At 39.4% G+C, this 22958-nt stretch overlaps 1 protein-coding gene and 1 long non-coding RNA gene across 6 annotated transcripts in view; one reads left to right on the forward strand and one right to left on the reverse strand.

The window, feature by feature from the left end:
• The window catches only part of LOC138758658 (ran-binding protein 3-like), an 89330-nt gene that overhangs the window by 45928 nt on the left and 20444 nt on the right, over nucleotides 1–22958 (forward strand). For all 5 annotated transcript variants that reach the window (XM_069927934.1, XM_069927936.1, XM_069927935.1 and 2 more), the window contains 3 exons: nucleotides 1162–1295; nucleotides 14622–14762; nucleotides 21992–22101. In XM_069927934.1, the coding sequence (XP_069784035.1) occupies nucleotides 1162–1295; nucleotides 14622–14762; nucleotides 21992–22101 (385 nt within the window). The remainder of the gene's footprint in view (nucleotides 1–1161; nucleotides 1296–14621; nucleotides 14763–21991; nucleotides 22102–22958) is intronic.
• The window catches only part of LOC138758660 (uncharacterized), a 39834-nt gene continuing 33812 nt past the window's right edge, over nucleotides 16937–22958 (reverse strand). Inside the window, exons 5-6 of the long non-coding RNA XR_011354377.1 lie at nucleotides 19001–19104; nucleotides 16937–17192 (exon numbers count right to left, since the gene is read on the reverse strand). This is a non-coding gene — a long non-coding RNA (uncharacterized lncRNA). The remainder of the gene's footprint in view (nucleotides 17193–19000; nucleotides 19105–22958) is intronic.

A 22958-nucleotide genomic window follows, 5' to 3' on the forward strand; every position in this document is an offset into this window, starting at 1 on the left:
AACATTAAAACACTTTTGAAATGAGAAAATGCAATGTCATTTTGTTGATATGATCTTGTGAACCCTTGCACTTTAATCAGAGCCAATCATCTGTCGATATTTAAACCCGACACAACAAGGTGGAAGTTTACTTTGCCTGGAGGATAGTTCATAGTTTGCAATTTGGCTTGCTTGGATAGATGAGAAATATCACCTACCCAAATTATAAATGTCTTGACTTTCCCTGTATTTCCTCCTTGACAGTTCCGCTCTCCAACTATAATCCTGCAGCTGGGAGTAACGAAAAGCTGCAGAACGGCACGCTCCCGAATTGCTCACTAAATTTCCTTGGTACTGAGTATCCAGGACACTCTCAAAAGTGGGAGTCACAGAAGAAATACTGGGTAAATTCAACAAAGCTGTTATTGCTAGTATGACACTTGGTATTAGGAGCATGTAATTCTCAGAAGCTCACCTGTGAAATGGTGACTCCTTCTGTCAGCTGTCCATGCCAGGTTTTCAGCAAAACCTCAGTATTAATGCTAAGTTATTTCATCAACTATAGGGGGAATCTAAGTCAGCAGAAGAGGTGGACTGTGATGGAGATTGTGGGCATTTTCTTTTAGTCAGGAGGTAGAGTTTGCTTTAGCCTCCCACTTTTATTGTTGGCATTTATGGCTGTTATCATGTTGTCTGCTTGTCTAGGTCAATGATTGTTTTTGAAGTTCAGCAAAATTTAGGAAGTTGGAAAAATAAGAAATAGAGGATAGGATGAAGCCACACAAATTTTCCATTTTCTATCATAACACACATACCTTTGTTTTGAAAGTGGTTAAAGTATTACTGTTGAATATGCAAGGAATACCTCCTATCTTTGCATTGGTGCAAGGGTGTGCTGAACAATCCAGTCTTCTGGATGTCAGATGATCTATTTTGTTGACGTTTCCTATCTGAAGAGTTTCCTTGCTAAATCACCTGGAGGAATTCCACTGTGCGCCAGCATTTCGGCTTTTGTAAATGGTTGCAGCATTTGTAAATGCAGCACTGAGTGGGGTGCACTGTTGTCTGGCCTGTTCTTTCTGTATCCACTCTTGATAACTATCTTTGTTCAATTAATCCAAAGACAAAGTTTTGTGAAGCTGGAAAATTGAATCTAATTGCTGTCTAATTTGTTTTTTCTAGTTAATAGCAGTGGAACCAATGGTGTAAGCAAGCAAACGGAGGAAGGAACTATGACCTCTTCCATAAACTTGAATAGTACATCAGACAAAGAGGCATCATCTCTCAACAGCTCAACAACCACAATTAGTCACACGGTATGTAGCACTGCTCTTGGCAGCTGATTGTTTTGTTTTTGTGACCCTAAATAAGACTAAGCACCTGATACCAATATTCATTGTTGACAGACATTTTTTCTCCTTTATTTGCCCCTGTGCTCCACCGTTTTAAATTTATAATCAAACAATTCATGCGTGATTAAAATGCACATTCCAGAGTTTATTAAAGGTTATTTGTATACATTTTGGTTTGACCGTGTTAGAAATTACAGCACTTTTTTTGTACATAGTCCCCTCATTTCAGGGCATTTGGCTTCATAGGTGTTCGTGAATACTCCGGTATGTTTAATTGCTTCATTGGAGCAGGTAGAAGAGAGCTAGGCTTGCTTCTAAACTTTTGATCACCTTTGAAATCTAATTGCCATTTTTTAACATGAGGACCAGAGTTGTGCCAATGGAAGTCAAAGAAGACATTATGAAGCTGAAAGTCAAGACTAAAACAGTAAGAGACATCGTCCAAACCTTAGGCTTATCAAAATCAACAGTTTGGAATATCATTAAGAAGAAAGAGTGTACTAGTGAGCTCAGTGATCACAAAGGGACTGGTAGGCCAAGGAAGATCTCCACTTGCTGATGACACAAGAATTCTTCTCATATTGAAGAAATATCCCCATACACCCATCCAAAAGATCAGAAACATTCTTCAGGAGGCAGGTGTGGATGTGCCAATGACTCCTGTCGCTAGAAGATTTTAGGAATAGAATTACAGAGGCTGACAACAAGATGCCAACCACTTGTTTGCCACAGAAACAGGATGGCCAGATTACAGTTTGCCAAGAAACTGCATAATTCTGGAAAAAGGGTCTTGTGGAGAAATGAGACCAAGATTAGCCTGTATCAGTGTGATGGAAAGAGTAAAGGACCTGCCCAAGATCCAAAGCATACCAGCGCATCTGTGAAACGTGGTGGTGGGGGTGTTATAGCCTGGGCACGTATTGGCTGCCGCAGGTATTGGTACACTTACCTGTAACTGCTGATGGCAGTTTCAAAATGAATGCTGAGGTGTATAGAGACTTCTTATCTGCTCAAGTTCGAGCAAAAGCTTCCAAACTCATTGGCTGGTGCTTCATTCTACAATGATCTCAAACATACTGCAAAAGCAACAAAGGGATTTTTCAAAGCTAAACACTGGAAAATTCTTGAATGGCCAAGTCAGTCACCTGATTTAAATCCAATTGAACATGCCTTCCATATGCTGAAGAGAAAACTGAAGGGGACAAACCCCTGAAACAACAGGAGCTGAAGATGGCCGCAATAGCGGCCTAGCAGAGCATCACCAGAGAAGATACTCAGCACCTGGTGATGTCTGTGAATCACAGACTTCAAGTACACATTGCATTCAAGGGATATGTAACCAAATACTAAATATGACTACTTTAATATACTGTTCATACATTGCAATGTCCCAAATATTATGGTGCCCTGAAATGAGGGGATGATATATAATAAGTGCTGTAATTCTACATGGTCAAACCAAATACCCTTTAATAAAATCTGAATGTGCACTTTAATCACGTGTGAATTGTTTGATTACATATTTAGAACTGTGGAGCACGGGGGCAAATAAAGGAAAAAATGTGTCTTTGTCCCAAATATTATTGGGGGGGGGGGGGTGGGAAACACTGTAGATGTGTTGCGCATGGTGATGACTTGAATAATTTTAATGTCTTGGGTATTGATGTATTTGGTAACTCAAATATTGTAGTTTGTGTTATTTTGTGGATGCATGTTTTTACTGGTAAATGTTGGGCAAGTCTGTTGTAACTGACATGTGAATTTGTGAATGGTTAAGTGAATTTGTCGCAAAGCAGTTAGCTAGAAGAGTGTATAATAGTAATGTAGCATGAATTCTTTGTAAATTAAGTTTGGCATTGATGAGGTAGAGTGAAACTGAAGAGGAGTGAGACATTTGGCTAGAAATTGTGGAATCACACAGGCAAGGCATGAACTTGGGAAGGACGATTCAATTTAACTGATCGTGTATTTTGAGAATATAATGAGGGCAGTGAATAGAGCGAATAGCTGGATGTGGTATTGGTTTCTAGGCTTTCAGTGAGGGTCGCACAAAAAGTGCATGAGGTATGGATGCGTGGAATTGGGGTAATGCTTTGGCAAATAGAGTTTTGATTGTCCAATAGAAGACAGAGAGAAGGGATAAATTATTTTTTTCTGGTTGTCAATCAGTGGTTAGTGGAATGCTGTAGGGGTCAGTGCTGGGCTCAGAACTGTTCACAATAAACTTGTTATTTGGAGGAGGAGAGCGAGTGCAACGTATCTACGTTTGCTCTTGATACTAAATTGAGTGGGAAAATCAAATTGTGCAGAGGACATAGAAGCTGCAGGGATATGTAGGTTAAGTGAGTGGGCAGAACGATGTTGTTAAATGTGAGATCATCCTCTTTGGAAGGAAAAATTGTAAATGGGACTGCTATTTAAACAGTGAAAAATTGCAGCATTGCTGTGATGCAGAAAGACATGGGAGTGCTTGTACCTGAATCACAAAAGGTTAGTTCAGATGCTGGGGGTCGAGTGAGGTCTCATCAGTGCCTTATCAATCCTCAACATCACATCCCTGCTCTTGTATTCTATTCCCTTTGAAATGAAACCTTCACCACCACCAACTCAATCAAGAAGGCAAATGGGATGTTGGCCTTCACTGCTAGAGGGGTTGAAATTAAGAGCAAGGAGGTTCTGTAGGAACTTTACTTGATATTGATGAGGCCACACCTGGTGCCCTGTGTGCAGTTCTTGTCCCTTTACTTGAGAAAGGATATGCTAGCATTAAGGCCATGCAGGTTCACCAGGTTGATTAGCTTTTGAGCAGAAATTATGTTTTATCAGGAAAATCTTCAGATGCTGGGGGTCGAGTGCAACACACAAAAGTGCTGGAGAAACTCAGCATCCACAGGGTCAAGCATGATCCCCTCGTCAGGAATCAGTAAAAACAGGAAGATGCCTGAATAAAAGGTGGGGAGAGGAGGAAGGGGTAAGAGCACCGGCTAACAAATAACAAAAGAGGGGAAACACACCAAAGTGTTGAAGAGAAGGAAGCTGAGAAGTAGTAGGGGAGAAGGCTAGGTCTGTTAAGAGAAGGAAGAGGATGGGGGAGTTGGAGGAAATGAGACAGAGGGGTAGGAAATAAAGAGATGGGGAGGGTGTTAACGGAAATTGAAGAAATCAATATTAATGCCGTAGATTTGGAGACTGTCAAGTGTTCCTCAACTTTATGAGTGGCCTCAATGAGGCTGTGGACAGACATGTCAGTGTGGTATTAGTGTGTGAAATTAATGGCCACTGTTGTCCTTGCTGTTGTAACAGACAGAGCGAAGGTGCTTATTAAAACGATTTCCCAGATACTAAAAGTAAACCTATTATTCATGCTACTTTAGATGGAATTGTTTTGTAATGTATCGATTAATGCTAAGATGGCAAGAAGAGTGATGGGTTTATCTTAATGAGTCGCTCCTTTATGAGAAATAATGCCCCAGTTCTAGGTTTTCCTGAAATAAGAAATGCTTCAGAAATTGCCTTCCTAAAATTCTTGTGTCTCTAGTGTCCACAGATTAACCAGAGAGAGAGAATTTCATAAAAGTGTTTGCCTGTGAGTAGCAGCACTGATTTTTAAATCTACTGACTCTTTTTTTTAAGGTGAAAATAAAACAAGAAAGACTGGGGGAGTCTGCAAATAGTAGAACAAACTGAACGTAAAGATATATCTGGGCTCCATTGTGGTGGACCTAGAAAATAAATGGTGGCTTAAGCGCAAACAAGCTTTGATCATAAGATATAGGAGCAGAAATAGTCTATTCAGCCCATCAAGTCTGCTCCACCATTTAATCATGAGCTGATCCATTTTCCCATTCAGCACCACTGCCAGCCTTCTCCCCATAATCTTTGATGCCCTGGCTAATCAAGAACCTGACAATCTCTGCCTTAAATGCACCCAATGACCTGGCCTCCACAACCACCTGTGGCAACAAATTCCACAGATTTACCACCCTCCGCATCTTTGTTATGTGGACACCCTTCATGTCCTGTAATTATGCCCTCTTGTCCTTGACTCTCCCACCATGGGAAACAACCTTTCTACATCTACTCTGTCCATGCCTTTTAACATATGAAATGTTTCAACTCCCTAAATTCCAATGAGTACAGGCCAAGAGCAGTCAACGCTCCTCATATGATAACCTGTTAATTCCTGGAATCATCCCTTCGAACCTCTGCACCCTCTCCAATGTCAGCAAGTTATTTCTTAAATGAAGAGTCCAAAACCCCTCACAATACTCCAAGTGAGGTCTCATCAGTACCTTATCAATCCTCAACATCACATCCCTGCTCTTGTATTCTATTCCCCTTGATATGAAACCTTCACCACCACCAACTCAACATGTGTTTATTTTAAGTCTATCCTGCACGAGGACTCCCAGGTCCTTTTGCATCTAGGTATTTTTAATTTTCTCCCCATTAGAAAAAATAGTCTGCCTGTTTATTTTTTTCTATCAAAATGCATGACTGAATACTTTCCAACATTATATTTCATTTGCCACTTCTCCCCCATTTTCCTCAGTCCTTCTGCATCCTCCCTGTTTCCTCAACGCTTACCTTTGCATCATGTGCAAACTTGGCCACAAAGTCATTCATTCCATCATCCAATCATTAATATACAACATAAAAAGTAGCCCCAACACTGAACCCTGTGGAACACCACTAGCAACTGGTAGCCAATGAGAATATAATCCCTGTATTCTGACTGCTTTCCACCAATCAGCCATTGCTCTACCCACGCTCATATGTTTCTTGTTGTACCATGGCTCTTGTCTTGTTAAGTAGCCTCTTGTGCAGCCTCTTGTCAAAGGCCTTCTGAAAATCCAAATACACAGCATCCACTCACTGCATCTCCTTTATCTAGTCTGCTTGTCACTTCTTTAAAGAATTCCAATAGGTTTCTTGAGCAAAATATTTCTTAGGAAATATTCTTTGGCCTATTTTGTCATGTGCCTCCAAGTACACAGTAACATCATCCTTAACAATCAACTCCAACATCTTCCCAACCACTGAGTTAGGCTATAATCTCCCTTCTTGAATAGTGGGGTGACATTTGCAATTTTCCAGTCTACTGGGACCATAGCAGAATTTAATGATTTTTGAAAGATCATTCCCAATGCCTCCACAATCTCTGTCACTACTTCTTTCAGAACCTGAGGGCGCAATCCATCTAGTTCAGGAGATTTCTCCACCTTAGACCATTCTGCTTTCTGAGCACCTTCTCCCTTGAAATAGTAACTGCACTCACTGCCCTTCCCTGAGTCCCTTTAACATCTGGCTCACTGCAAATGTCTTCCACAGTGGAGAATGATGTAAAATACTCATTTAGTTTCTCTGCTGTCCCCTTGTTCCCCCCCCCCAATTATTTTTCTCCAGCGTCCTAGTGGTCCTATATCTGCTCTTACCTCTCTTTTACTCTTTATATACTTGAAGAAGCTATTTGTATCCTCTTTGATATATTTTATAGCCTACTTTCCTACTTCATTTTTCCCTCCTTCTGAGTTTTTTTTAGCTACCTTTTGCAAATTTAAAAAAACCTCAATCGCTATCTTCCCACTAATTTTTTCTTCCTTGTATGGCCTCTCTTTTGCTTTTACATTGGCCTTGACTTCCCTTGTCAGCCACAGTTGTGATATTTTTCCATTTGAATATTTTCCTCTTTTTTTTCATATGTTTTTATCCTTCACCTTCCTCATTTCTCATAGTTGCTCTGCCTTCTTCCCTTCCAATCTACTTTGGCCAGTTCCTCTGTCACACCCTTTACTGAAATACTGACACATTTGACTTTAGTTTCTCCTCAAATTGAACTCAAACATATTGTGATCACTACCCCCTAATGATTTATTTACTCTTCAGTTCTCTAATCATCTCTGGTGAATTACACAACACCCAATCCAGTACAAACTAATCCTCTCGTGGGCTTATCAAGAAATTGCTCTAAAAAGCCATCACGTAGGCTTTCTATAAATTCTCTCTCTTGAGATCTAGTCCCAACCTGCTTTCTCAATCAACTTGAATGTTAAAATCCCCCATGACTTCCATAACCATGCCCTTCTGACGCAGCTTTTCTATTTGCTGTTGTAATTTGTTCTCCACATCCTGGCTACTGATTGGAGGTCTGTATATAACTGCCAACAATCTCTTTTTACCCTTGACATTTCTTAACCCAATTCACAATGATTCTAAATTTCCTGATCCTTTGTCCCTCTTTCTAATAATTTAATGTTGTCCCTTGCTAATAGAACCATGCCACCCTTCTGCTTGCCTATCCTTTCTATATCCTTGAACATTCAGCTCCCAATGACCTCCATCCTTTAGTCATGATCCATGATGGCCACAACACCATACCTACTAGGTCATCCATTTTATTTCTTATGCTGCATGTATTTAAATACAAAATCTTTTGTTACTTTTGATTCTGTTGCATTGCTATTCCCCCCACTGGCTGCAGGTTTGCCCTATCTGCTTGTCCTTCCACACAAATTCCCTAGCAACTGTCCCTACTTGTGCGCCAACAGCACTTTGGTTCATAGGCATTTGGTGGTGTATAGCAATCCATGTGAAATATTCAAATCCTACATGGGAAGGAAGTAAATGTTTCTTATAATTGATAATATTGAATTATAAGACGGTACAGAAAATGTGTAGCTATTGAATACTGCAGGAAGCAATATTACTTGTGGAAATTCTGTCTACTTGTGGAAAGATGTCCAAAAGACTTGTTAACTTGGTGGCTTCAAGAAAAGCCTGCAAATAAATCTTTTGCAGAGGTGTTTTAGAGCTTGGAAGCACAGCAACGCAACCACTGGAAGTAATAGAGCTCTACAAGTTTGCCACATGCAATTAAAAAGCTGGGAGAAGGCCTTTGAAGATTTTGTGACCTTGAAGAGCATTTGTATGCAGTGGATATAAATTTGTCTGTGGTCTGAGTGATAAAAAGAATCCAGTCAAAGCTGTTTGGCATGAAAATCCATATCATTGATGGGTTGTGCGAGATTCTATGGAGATGGCAGCCAAGGATGCCACAAACGAAATGGTAGCTGGCAGTCAAAGGGGATTTCCCAAAACTTTGGTCCAGAAATGTGAACAGGTGACAATGGTCACTCTTGTGGAAATGCCAACAGTCATTCGTTAAGTGGCCATAAAGGCCTGATTTCTGCATGGATCCGAAGAAAGGAAATCTAGCAGTACTTTGTCTCCTGTTACATTTTGCAGCTGACATGAGCACAGTCTCCAAGGCGATGTCATCACAAATAACAATGGATTTCCCCTGATCCTCAGAAAAAGAATTTGCCTAATGTTACAAGTTGCACACGACTTGCTTTGTAAAACCTCTGTTACCACCAAGCAACTGGTGTGAATGACAACAAAATGAAAAGAATTACAGTCCTGACTGAAGTGACGCAGATTAACAGGGCTGCAAAATCCTCAGTTATGTGATGAGTAATTAACTACCTGTAGTAAGGAATAAAGTCACCGTTGTTTGTTATTTAGTTCATGTTTAAGAAATCTTGGACAGATGCATTATACAGTGTGAGCATTGGTCTGTGTCTTGAGCTATTCATATTGTAGTGGATTACATTGGATGTTAAATAATAATAGGAAAACATTGGATAACAAGATAGCAACTGTTTAGGCTGAAGTATCTACTACTGTCCGGATTGCCACTTGAATTTATCTGATGTTGATAGTGTAAATGGAGTTTTGCATTCCAACTTCTGGATGACCATTTCCTGTCAGAGCCAGTGAGATTGAGCAACTTGGCAAGCAGTAATATTACACAAAGTCTGTTAACACACGTAGGGAGCATGGAGTGGTCTGGACAGGTGTTCAAATGAAACTTTTCATTGGTTCTACTCTTTCTTTGGCTTGGCTTCGCGGACAAAGATTTATGGAGGGGTATGTCCACGTTTGCTGCAGGCTCGTTGGTGACTGATAAGTCCGATGCGGGACAGGCAGGCAGGACACAGGTTTAGATGATCAACCAACCAAAGAGGTTTTTAAAGTGAGGAATATCAAGTTATCCTTTTCATTCTCAAGAACAAGACAATAGATGAGCTAAATACACCAGATTTGTCAAATTTAAGGCAGAAACTTTGTACCTGTGTGGGGAAGCATTGAAAAAGATTTGGAGATTGTTTTTGTCAATAGTTTATCAATAAGACAAAGCAATATCACTACCCCAACAGAAATGACCAATTTGATCATTCCAATTGGTTTCTGGCAAAAGGTAGTGATTTTTCTGATGCTCACAAAATGGACTGGTCAGATATGGAAGTAACTTTTATAACAACAGTATGTACATCTCTACTAGACATGATTTACCACAGCCACTTTGCATTTACTTGGAGAGCATTATGAAGGTTATACTTGAGTTATATAGTATGGAAACAGGCCCTTAACCCACTGTTTGTACTAACCATCAATCACCCCTTGCATTAATCCTACACTAATCTAGAGTCTAGCATTCAGCTACATAACAAGGGTTAGTTTATGGAGGCCAATTAATCAGACAACCTGTTCCCCTTGGGAATATAGGATAACACTAGAGCAATCTACATAATCATGGACTGTGCAAACTATACCAGATATTTAAAAAAAAACATATTTCTGAAGGACTAGCAAGTGGGGCAGCATATGTAGAGGTAAAGCGATGGTTGAGGTCTCTGATGAAGGGTCTTGGACTGAAATGTCAACCATATCTTTACCTGCACAGATGCAGCCTGACCTGCTGAGTTCCTCCAACAATGAGCTTTTCGTTTCAAATTCCAGCATCTATAGTCTCTTGCGGCAGCAGAGGTCAAAGTTGGATCTGGTCATTGGACTGTGAGGCAGTAGTTCTTCCAGCAGTACCATTGCACCACCCAGAGAAACCTTGATGAAAGTGCATTCCAAAATTGAATTGGCTTCATAATAAATCAGTGACTGGCTAACTACTTGTTTAAGTCTACAATTCCATACTTTACTACAGAATTTATTTTGACAGACTTGCTAATGGATCATTGTTTTTGCACATGATTGAATGGTGCAGTCTGATTTAAAGGAGTGGGGGGAGGGGAGTGGGGTGGGGAACAACTGAAGAGGTAACAACAAGGTGACTGAAGCAGGAGGAGGAATGGTCTTGAAGGCAATTTCAACTGGCAGAAGTTGATCAACAGCCCAGTGAGTAAATATGAGACTTCTTACGGGACCTCAAGGAAAAAGTAATAAATTTCTCATCTAAAATGGTATTCAGTTTGATTACATTATATCTGATGTAATGGCATATATATTAAATGCTTACAGTAGACATGGAAATAAAGTATAATGGTGAATCTATTCCTGATGTTGGTGCAGCATCAATTACTATTGAAGGGTCAAGAAAATGCAAGTTCTTCAGTAGCATAATTGGAAGTAACATCAGCAACAAGTACACAAATGAGCCAAACCAACTAAGGGACTCCAGCAGTAGACTGAATCTGTAATGATTATGTTTGCACACATTTCGTTCAAAGGGCAAACCTGAAATGTGGTCTGTTGTATTCAGTCATGCAGCAAATTGTTGTCACTGAATGGACTGATGGTACATGGTCACATATTATACAGGAAATGTGTGTGAACTCTGTTGCTTTTGAAGTTTGAATAAACAACCTGTTGGTAACTCCTGTGTTTTGCTGTTATTAAAATAAGTATAACATCACGAAAACCCCAACAGTGTCCTAGATCTATATAAATGATCATAGTTTGGAGACTTGCAAGAAAGTAGTTGTAATCTCCTCTTTGGCATGTTAGATATTCAGGGAGATTATCAACAGACATTTTTCTTACCATAGGTTCCATTACTGTTCCCATCCACAACATCGTGAGTTTCTGGTTCCTATTTTCTCTCCACAAGTAATAGCCCCCAACTCTTACCTAATTGGGATCCAACTCTATATTCATGTTATTGTGAACTCTAAATTTAACCTTATGGTGGTCATCCAACTACCAATCCATTCTTATTCCTGTTAGCAGCTGAATAGTTCATTTAAGTCAGTGGTTTTTAAACTGCCCCCTAAACTCATATTTCATCTTAAGCAATCCCTATGCCATAAGTGCTCTGTGAGTAGAAAGAAAAGGGCTTGAAAACCACTGTTTTAATTATTACTTAATTGACAACTCCAAAGGAAATAGGTCAATGACCATTTTTCTCAAGCAAAATATTTCAGTAACAATTGGGTCTACTGCAGTGGTTCTCAACCTTCCCTTCCCACTCACATACCACCTTAAGCAGTCACTTACTAATCACAGAGCACTTATGGCATGGGGATTGCTTAAGGTGAAATATGAGTTTAGGGGGGCAGTTTGAAAACCACTGATTTAAATCCTACACCTATCAGCTCTGAGTTTGATGATTTACATTGGCACTCTGTCAGAATAAATCTTCAAAAATTAAATTTCTCTCTATCAAAACATCTCCAATTTGTGGCCAATAAGTATCCATTCATAGTTCTTCATTCCTTAGGTTTAGATCTTCCACACATTCTCTTTCCTCGTTAATGCCCTCTTTCAGACTCTCTAGAACACATCCCTTTCAATCAAGATTTACTGCACCTCCATTCATCTGTTTGGGTCAGATGCCTTGGTTCTGCCTTTTAAGATGTCACTTTTTTAATGTTTCTTTGTCTTAAAGGAGTATAAAACATTGCCTTTGGTTTTGTCACTATTTCAAAATTTTGATTCATTCATTGTTAACAGTTGGCCAATGAATGGAAACTGAATCTCAGTATTATTTATTTGGACACTATCCACAACTTCTCAATGCTGATGACAGCATTTGAAGAGGATTAAGCGGGATCCAGTAATAGATATTTTATAACATTTGAGGATGTAAAAGATCCTAAATAGAAATGAGGTAATTTTTTTTAAACAAACCTTCCTTTCAATGCCTTGCAGGCCAAAGAGAATGAAGAGAAATGGTGTCCTGCAGCCATTGTTGCAGAGGCTACCATTTGTCTGACTAAATAGGGCTGTGGGTAGGCAAGAACCCAAATGGAAAGAATTTAATGTAGAATCATAGAAATGTATTGCCTAGAAACTGAACCCTTTGGCTCACCTCATCAAAGCTGACTGTGTGGCTCATTTCCGCTCATTCTATTTGTCTGCCTTGGGCTCCGATCCCTCCATGCCTTTTCTATTCAAGTACCATCCAAACAGATTTTAAATGTTGTTATTGTGTTTGGAAGCGGGTGGGATCAATTATAGCATTTTGAAAAACTAAGAAGGGAAAATGTGATTTAAAAATTAATGTGAAGAGGACAATCTACTAGGTAGTTGAAGAGTTGTTTCTCAAAGCAACTTTAACAAAGTTATTAGCAACATTGTTAAACAATTGTCATTAAAAATGAGGATGATATTAAGCATGGGTCTTGTGAAGTAAATTTAGAAAGGGCAAGGATGTGAAAATAGTTGCATGAACTTTTAGTGTATAGTGGAGAGCGGTAGGAAGAATGAGAGAAAGGGAATTGAACAAAGTATGCAAACAGGCCTGTGTTCTATTCAGAATACCATAAATGTCAACATATAAGACTGTATTTGATCCTTAAAAATGCCACCTCAAAACCAGGGGTCTTATACCCCAAGTATAAAATCCCAACCATAATATCCTGTGGTTTAGAGTGTCTCCTATGGCCATGGAGAAAAGCATAAAACACTTGCATAACACTTATGGCCATACCACTAAATATTTTTCTACTGAAACTTTTCGTTGGGGAAGCTGGATTAATAGTAATGTCATATTAAAGAAATAAAAATATTATATACCTGTCTAATATAACAGCACAATAAATAAAGCTAACCATATACACCAGTCGCCATTTGCAATAGCTGATGAACAGCAAAAACTCTGTGCTCCCAGCAGGGTCCATAATGCTGTTGGCTCTGTACAGACTTTCAATGGCCTATTAAAGGAGCCAAGGGTGGTTTATTTTTAAAATATGCTAATAAAATTTAAACCTTTACTGGGTAATTTGTTTTAAAAATATTGTGACAGTATTACTCCACTGGTCATTGGGATGGTTGGTAAAAGACTGTTGGGGCAGTAAGCTCAGCAGTAAGTACCAGACTTGAGTACAGTGAGTGTAGCTCAAAATCTACATTTTGGGTGGAAATCCTGGGGTTGTCTTATTCACCAGTTATTTTGTAAGCCCATGTATACAGTATACGTATACACTAAATGTGTAGGATATAGTGGCTCGAGCACTTGCAAATTTCATCACTGCAGCTGTTTTCCATCTTGATCACATCACACTTTGAAAGATTTGGTATATTACCCTCAATAAAAGCTGAAACAGTTCCCAAACTTTTTTTATTTAAGACTGCAGCTCTTCAGTACCTTTTTCCTTTTTAATTACCTTTCTCAGAACGAGATTGATATATGTTGACTGAGCATTGGTTGGAGAAGTGTGAAGTCATTTGGCTGCAGATATTTGAATGGATCATTTTCAGGGGAGGGCCTATTATGAGCTACAATGTGAATAAGAAGAATTTTGAGGGTGAAATAGAGAAAAGAAGGATCATTAAATTAGAAAGTATAGCCCACCTCACTGACAAAAGGCAAAGGAGGAAAAACCCAACACCCAACCCCAACCAACCAATTTTCCCTTGCAACCGCTGCAATCGTGTCTGCCTGTCCCGCATCGGACTGGTCAGCCACAAACGAGCCTGCAGCTGACGTGGACTTTTTTACCCCCTCCATAAATCTTCGTCCGCGAAGCCAAGCCAAAGAAAGAAAGAAAAGATAGCATTAATAGTGGGAGGAACCACAGGCAAGCCAATCCTGTCTTTATCCAGTGACCACAAATGCGCTTCAGGCAGTCACTGGATAATGATTAGGAGTGGGAGTTGTGGTTGATGTAAATTTTCTCTCCTCCTAAGCCTAGGGGCACAAAGGACATTTGGAGATGCTGATGCAACTAATTCAGGGTATTGCCAGGGATTGAACCTTAGATCATTTCTGCTTTTTGGCACTTTTTGGGACCAGGGCCTAGTTTTCCGACTGAGGCATCGCTGGAGCTTTGGTACGCAACTTGTTGGTATGTTGAAGTTCACTAATTGAGCAAGGTTGTACTATTTCTTTGTTGTTTCTCTTCATATGCCTATTAAATGTTTTCAATGGTAGACTTCTGAGAGATCATAATTTCTGTTGTAAAGTTTTCTTTTAATATAAATCCTTATTGCCTGAATATTTGGGTTGGGAATGGTTTATAGAGTATACTTAAAATGGTCTCTCCACATTTCCAGGAGAATACAAAATTAGCAGTTCCGTCAGAGACCAAGAGCAGCTGTGAAGTAGATGAGAAGAAGGAGAAGGAGGATAGCCAGGAGCGGCCTGAGGAGCAGACGAACTTCGTATTTGGGGAAAATCTTCGAAACAGAGTGAAGGTTCATGTTATTACAATATTGAAATTTCTCCATGTGCTGCTCAACGATCTTTAGAAACAATCTCGCATGATCAGTTATTCTTTGGGATTAACTATAACTAAAGCAGTAGATAATCTGCTGTACATTTATCTGCTTGAAACCTTTTCTATTGCTTGATAAAGAAGAATAGTGTTCTGAGTTGGTATGTAGGAACAATTTAAATTTAACGTGGCAGTAAGAATCTAGTGGGAATGCTGTTCAAAAATAAAGCATCTGTTGTTTCTAATGAATGAACTAACTAAGGGTGGGAAGAAATTGGAGAGGTTACAATGAATGTATAAAAAAAATGTCAGTGTGCAGTCTGTCTTGAAATTGGATGGTAGCCATGATTCGTGCAGAGAAAATGAAAGGGAAAATAAATTGGGAAAGGAAAAAGTATTGTATGCAAGGATTCAGCACCTGGGTTTGTGGTGCATAAGCATGAATTAAGTTGTGAACTTTCTTCCAGAATTAAGATTGTAGTTATACTAGAAGCAGTGATGAGTTTGTGTGTTTTTGAGTTAATTCTGGCCTCTCAAAGCATTTCATTACTGTAGATATGAATGCTATTGGATGATACACATTGAGGCAAATCACTGTTCGGAATGATTGATGCCCTTTTAAAGAAGGTTTGAAGTACAACACTGAGAGATGGAATATGTCCATGAACACTCCAGCTAGTTGGTTGGTACAGATTTTCAGTACCCTCCCAGGTACTTCATCAGGATCTGACGCCCTGTGAGAGTTCACCCCCTTGAATGATATTCTGATGTTGGCTTCAGAGACAGATATCACAAGGTTGTCATCCTCTGCAGGGATTCTCATAGGCACCATTGAGTTTTCCTTTTCAAAGCAAGCATAAAAGGTGTTCAACTCATCGGGTAGTGAAGCATAACCATTTATGGTGTTCAGCCTCACTTTGTAGGATATAATGGTCTGCCATAGTTGGCAAGTATCCGACTCTGTCTCTAGCTTCTCTCGGAATTGCCTCTTTGCTGCTGAGTTTGCCTCCTGCAAGTCATACCTGGATTTCCTGTAGAGAACTGGATCACTGGCCTTAAACACCTTTGATTTCACTTTCAGCAGGTTGCGAATCTTTTTCTTCATCCATAGCTTCTGGTTGGGGAGCTCCCAGAATGTGCAACTGGGCACACACTCATTCAGGCAGGTCTTGATGACTGCGGTGACATTCATTCAAGACTGAGGATGAGTCCTTGAATGTGGTTCATTTCACTGATTCAAAGCAGTCCTGCAGGCATGTGTGGTCTTCAATGTGTGGAGCACTGAGTATAAAAGTAAGGAGGTCAATTTGCAACTATATGAAACTTTGGTTAGGCTGCACTTGGGATGCTGTATGGAATGCTGGTCACCCCATTACAGGAATGATGTGGTCGCTTTGGAAAATTTACAGAAGTGGTTTACCAGGATATCACCTGGTTTAAAGCATAGGTATTGAGAGAGGTTGTTCAACCAGAAATTGTTTTCTCTGGAGTGCCAGAGGCTGAGGGGAGAACAGATAGCGGTTTATAAAATTGTGAGGCATTGATAGGGTAGAGTGAATCTTTTCCTAAGGGTGAGGCGTCACATCCCAGAGGATGTGCATTTAAGCTTTTGTTGATGGGGAGGGGAGTTAAGGGAGATGTGCCATGCAAATTATTTACACATAGAATGGTGTAACTGGAATGGTGGAAGCAGATACACTTGTAGTATTGAAAAAACTTCTAGATGGACTTGTGAATATGAAGGGATAGCTATAATGTGCAGGTGTTTTCATTTGATTTGGACATCATGTTTGGCAAAGACAAATGGACTGAAGGGTCTGTCCTGTTCTGTACTGTTCTATGTTCTAAAAATCAACTTGCAGGATGAAATTTCAGAGGCGGTAAAGTGAATTTATACATTGAACAAAAGGATGCAAATTTCTGTACTGCATTCATAAACTGGCAGAAAGAGTGGATATGCTCAAGTAAATTGAATAATGGTGATCAAATTATTACTTTTTTTAAAATCAGGAAACATTAATTTGGTGTAGATCATACCAGAAATTGGAGAATGCCTCTAAATAAAACAAGCTATGGCAATGAATAAGTAACTACCAAATTATGTACATCTCTAATAAATTGCATCAAACACATCATTGCGAAGGGAACCCCAGCCACACAAATTTGTTTATCTAACATTTGAGATCTGATAGTAAAAATAAACATCTTATGCAATAAAACTGCAATTCGAAACAAATGGCTGTTATTTCTCAAAGTAGTTTAAAATTACTTGACATACATGAAACTGGAATTCTACGATCATTAGACCAGGGGTTTGAAGGTATGGAGTTGTTCAAAGTATGTAAATCATTTGTTGCAGCCCACGAGAGACTGCAGATATTGGAATCCGGAACAGCGAGTTGAGCAGCAACTGTGAGGGGAGAAAAGAATGGTCAGAGGCTCTTTTTAACTCGCCAGTGCTGGTTGACTGCTAAGTACCTCCAGCAGCTTGGTTTTTTTTTTGCCTTAGTTCATTTAGACGATGGGCCTACTCAGGTAGATCGGGCAAGATATACCAGAAGAGTTGACCATAATTTTTCCAAAGATATTTGGAAATGTGACTTTTGACTGGGGTAAATATTCCATATGTTCATAAAAGGAAACTTCAAGTAAAAATAATCTAATTTTCATGTACCTCGAGAATCCATAATGTTTTCAAACTAAGAACTTCAAGAAGGATTTGCAAAGATTAAGGACTTGACAAACATCATTGATTTGTTCGATCAGTGTACTGATAAAAGGAAAATAATGTATGGAATGATATTGAGATGATCATTAAAAAAGCCTTTTTAAACCAAAGTTATGACAATTCCTGATATCTGTATATGAGTAATGAGGTGACAGATCATTAGGTGTTACATTTTGGAAAGGCAAATCTAAATAGGTCATATGTATTAAATGGTAGGCTATTGAGATGTGCAGAGCAACAAAGGGATTTAGGAGTTGTGGTAAATAGTACCCTCAAGGCTGATACTCAGGTAGATGGTGTGGTGAAGAAGGCATTTGGAATGTTGGCCTTCATAAATCAGAGTATTGAATTCAAGAGTAGGGAGGTTATGATGAAATTGTACAAGGCATTGGTGAGGCCAAATTTGGAGTACTGTGTACAGTTTTGGTCACCAAATTATAGGAAAGATATAAACAAAATAGAGGGAGTGCAGAGAAGGTTCACGAGAATGTTGACAGGATTTCAAGGTTTGAGTTACAGGGAAAGGTTGTGCAGACTGGGGCTTTTTTCTCTGGAGCGTAGAAGATTGAGAGGGGACTTGATAGAGGTGTTTAAGATTTTAAAAGGGACAGACAGAGTAAACATGGATAGGCTTTTTCAATTAAGAGTGGGGGAGATTCAAACTAGAGGGCATGGTTTAAGATTGAAGGGGGAAAATTATAAGGGGAACATGAGGGGAAATTTCTTGACGCAAAGGGTGGTAGGGATGTGGAATGAGCTTCCGACAGACGTGGTCGAGGCGGGATCATTGGTTACATTTAAGGAAAGACTGGATAGTTACATGGATAGGAGAGGACTGGAGGGGTATGGACCGGGTGCTTGTCAGTGGGACTAGGAGGGTGGGGATTTGTTACGGCATGGACTAGTAGGGCCAAACTGGCCTGTTCTGTGCTGTAAGTGGTTATATGGTTATAAGGTTATATTTGAAGACTATCTGTAAAGTTTGAAAACAACAAGGAACATGAATATAGTAAAACAATATTGTGCTGGAGAAACTCAGCAGGTTGTGCAGCTTCTATAGAAGGTAAAGGGTGGCCAGCATTTCAAGTCTGGGCCCTTCGTCATATGATGGTGCGTGGTATGTTGAGTTTCTCCATCATTTGTGTAGTGCCCTTGACCCTAGCAGATTTTCTTGTTTGATAACATGAATATGGTTTATTCAAACTGTCCTTCTTCATCTTGGGAAGCACTAAAGGTTTATGAGCATTTCTAGATTACTGTAAAGTAAGTTGCTGTTTCATGTGTTTGTCAGGAACCAAAGTATTGGGCTGTCAAATCCTTTTGTGATTCTGAGATTATTTGACTTTTTGAGTTCTTTTCAATTCTTATTTATGCTTCCAACATTTTGCTTTTTGCTTGGGTATATTTCCTGTGTCTTTAAATGACTCTCAAGTCCTCATAACTTGAGAACAGACAATGACTTTCCCTAGTACATAAATCAAAGTAAGTACCTTAGTCTATTTTTCCACTTTAATTCTGTTAGTCCTGAGGCCAGCGTGGAATCTGCAGTCCCTGCCAGAAATGGAGTGAATTCCAGAACTTTGAAGTATAGCCTCTGCATGAAGAAATTTGAAGTGTGTATATTAATAAAAAAGCTGCAATATCAATGCAGCTGTACTAGAATTTGCACTTCATTCAGTATTAGAATATGACCATGGAAAATTTGGTCTACCCGTGACTGAAATGTATCCCTAGTATAAATGTCATCAATACTGGACATCTTTCCTGTAATTTATTGGACTATGGCAAATTGAACTGCTTTGCAAAAATGTTTAATTATTAATTAGTAAGGAATGAAAATTAACGATGGCAGCTAAAAATAGTGTAGATCCTCAAAATTAAAAATTATGGTGGTGATTAGAAAGTAACCGCTCCTCCACAGCACGAAATGTAACAATAGTGGAAATCTGAAATAAAACACAAAACCTAGAAATACTCAGCAAGTTCAAGTTTATTATCATCTGGCTGTACATGTACAAACCATTGAAACAGTGTTTCTCTGGACCACGGCGCACACACAACATAATGACATATACACAAAAAAGATAATTAAATATATAAATATTTTGGGATGATTTACAGTTACAGGATATTGTTCATCAATTTCACATCCTATGGGAAAGAAGTGATTTTGCAGCCTGGCAATCCTGATTTTGTACTTCTTCCTTGATGGTAGTGGGTCAAAGATACTGTATGCTGGATGGAAAAGCCCTATTTAAGCAATGCTTCCTGTAAATAGTGTCAATAGAAGAAAGGGAGGCCACTGCTAATTGCAGCTACTGTATCAAGCAATGATACAGCTAGACAGGGCACTCTTAAATGTGTTCCCATAAAAAAGTTGTCACGATGGGGGCAGGTAGCCCTGCCTTCCTCAGCCTCCTTTGGAAGTATAGACGCTGCTGTGCCTTCCTGACTAATGAACAGCTGCTCTGGGTCCAGGGTAGGTTATCCTTTATATGCACACCATGGAACCATTGATGTGTAGTGGTAAATGGTCGACCTTTGTCCTCTGGAAGTCCACAGTCCTCTCCTTTGCCTTGTCCATGTTGAGGCGCAGGTTGTTGTTCTTGCACTGTTTTACAAGCCGTTTAATCTCTCTGGAAGCAGCCTGGTCATTGTTGCCGATGAGGTCAACTTTCATTATATCCTCTGCGAGCTTGATACTGTTAGAACTGAATCGGGCACTGCATTCGTGAGTCAGTAGCTTTATCAGTACTGGGCTGAGCACACACTCCTGAGGTGCACCAGTGCACAGCTACCCTCCCTGACTGATTGGTCTTCCGGTCAATTCAAAAAGTCCAGAATCCAGTTGCGGAGAGGGATGCTGAATCCCAGCAAGGACCGTATCTGAGGTATGGTTGTGTTGAATGCAAGATTAAGTCAATGAACAACAGACTAACAATTGAAGCATCATTTTCTAAGTGGGCCATGGCTATTGCATTATGGTTTGAACAGTAGGCAAACTGGATTGGGTTCAATGTCGCTGGAATGCATGATTTGATTTCATTACAGTTGCTCAAAGCACTTTAAGATCATGGTGGTCAGTACCACTAGGTGGTAGTTATTTAGTTGAGTTACTGTCATTGTCTCGGACGCCGGGATGATGGTGGCTGCCTCGAATCCTGCGTGGACAGTAGACTGCTGCAGCAAGATTTTGAAGATGTCCATTAGCACCAACATCAGCTGAGCTGTACAGTCCTTCAGCACGCGACCAGTTATGTTGGAGAGAAATAGCATAAATGTTTCAGGTGGATCCCCTTTCACCAGAGCACAACTGCACTTGAGTATTTCCAGTATTTTCTGTCCAATTTGATTCCTCCAACAAATCTTTAGGTACCGATTGTGTGAAGCAACATTGGGTATTGGTGTTAATTGCCCCTAACTTGAAAAGAAGAAAGCAGATAAATAAGGTTAACGAGAATTACATGGCATTAAACTTTCAACAGTTGTATGAATTATGGAGGGGTGTTGAAGTGTACATGCAATTTAGCTGTCAAGTTTCATGAAGGCTCATTTTACATGAACTAGAGCACAAACATATCCAAGATTTATGAATCCCTAAAGTTAAAATGTGAGAAAAGTTTAAAGAAATTAGATATGTTTGCAAACTGATTTGATCAAATTTTGAGGGTCTTTACAGCTTGGATACAGAGATGTTTCCTCTTGTGAAAGAATATGAAGACTTCCCATTTGAAACTGTGCGCTTTTTATAAAATCTCAGAGAGTTGAGTCTTTGGGATGAATGCTTCCTGAAAAGGGCAGTGAAAGCTTATCCTTTTTTGAATAATAAAGGTAGAGAGATGCTAGTTAAGCAAGGAGTTGAAAGGTTACTATGTTAGGCAGGAATGTTTATTTGAGGCTATATTCAGATCTCATTGAATGGTAGAGCATGCTCAACTTTTTCTAAATTATCAAGTGGGCAGTCTTGTCCCTGAAACACTGTATAAAATAAAGTTTCAAAATTAGATGGCATTGGATTTGATATGAAGAGATTTATTTCCTCATGTGCATGACATAAAATGTACAGCTATTAAACTCATCATGCTGTTGTCAATATTTCTGCTCCACATGCACATAATTTCATCTGTTTATTCTCAGGGAAATTTAATTGAAAGAAGCTGTAGTGAGATTATGTTAAAATTCAAAGGTGATTTAAGGATTGGTTTGTTTGGACTTTGTATTCCTGAAACATTTGTTCTGACTAAAATCATTTCATAGAACACCATAAATTTTACATGCTTGTCAACTTCTGAAGCCTCCATACCATAAAAAGGAAAATGAACTTTGTGTTGAGTATATTTGTCTAATTTTGCATCCACAGTGCATTACAGCAAGAGCTGGGTGAACAGAGTTGTTTAGGAAAATTGCATTGCAAACTTGTATCTATGGGGTTGTTGTGCTTGAACTTGTGCAAGCACTTTTATATTTATGATCTGTTGCAGATTGTGGAAGGCAGTGACGTTTCAGGCGATATGATGGAAAGTTCTGTGGATGGCGAAGCATTGCCAGCAACCAATTACTTTCTCCAGTACATTAAGCAAAATACTGCAAAGTAAGTGCTTTAATCCTTTATTTCATTTTTGAGGTGCTTGACGGTGACAGTTTGAATGTACGGATTCTATCACGGGTGGACTGATAGCGTCTGCTGGTGGGTGAGTGGGTGGTATGGGAAATAGTGGAAGGAGTGCAGTGCTTTCACTGGATGTCTTATGTGGCTGAGGAGATGAGCAATGGAGGCAGGTTGGTAGAGCTTTGTTTTGCAAGTATTGATTGCACTTGAGTGAACAACTTGATCTTTTCGATCTTTTGTCATCACCTGGGTGCAGCATCTCAGCAAATGGATATTGGAGTGTCCTGTGTTTTGAATTTTTCATTATGGAGGTTGAACAGTTTCTCATCAGTTCTATAGATTACCATCATAGCAGTGCTACTGTGTTAGAGATGAGCAAACTTGCAGGAATTTTGAAAAAAAAAGTCGAGCCAAGATGCAGCCTTGCTTAACTGGCTTGCATTGGGATTACTTGTGAGTATCTGCTGTTTAGAAACCTGAGATCTGATGCAGGGCCCCGACTTGAATATTCACCATTCCTTTGCTTCCACAGATGCCGCTTTAACTCGCTGAATTACTCAGGTAATTTTTTTTTGGGCTTAGTAGTCCAGATTATACAGAGCAGATTTGAATAAGCACCAGTTTCTGAAGGTAGCCAGATGTAGAATAAGCACCAGTTTCTGAAGGCAGCCAGATTTGAGGAGGATTTGCTTAGTTGAAAGGCTTTTGAAATGGCAAAGGCTGTCTCCTGTGATTGGAGGTGTATAATGCATAAAAATGCTGCAAAGTTAGTGCTTTGATATTTTTATGGATGTAGACGGAATCCATAATAGCTTTTTTTTTGACATTAGTTTGGAAAT

This window comes from Narcine bancroftii, chromosome 3 (assembly GCF_036971445.1).
Source record: "Narcine bancroftii isolate sNarBan1 chromosome 3, sNarBan1.hap1, whole genome shotgun sequence".
Classification (NCBI taxonomy): Eukaryota; Metazoa; Chordata; class Chondrichthyes; order Torpediniformes; family Narcinidae; genus Narcine; species Narcine bancroftii.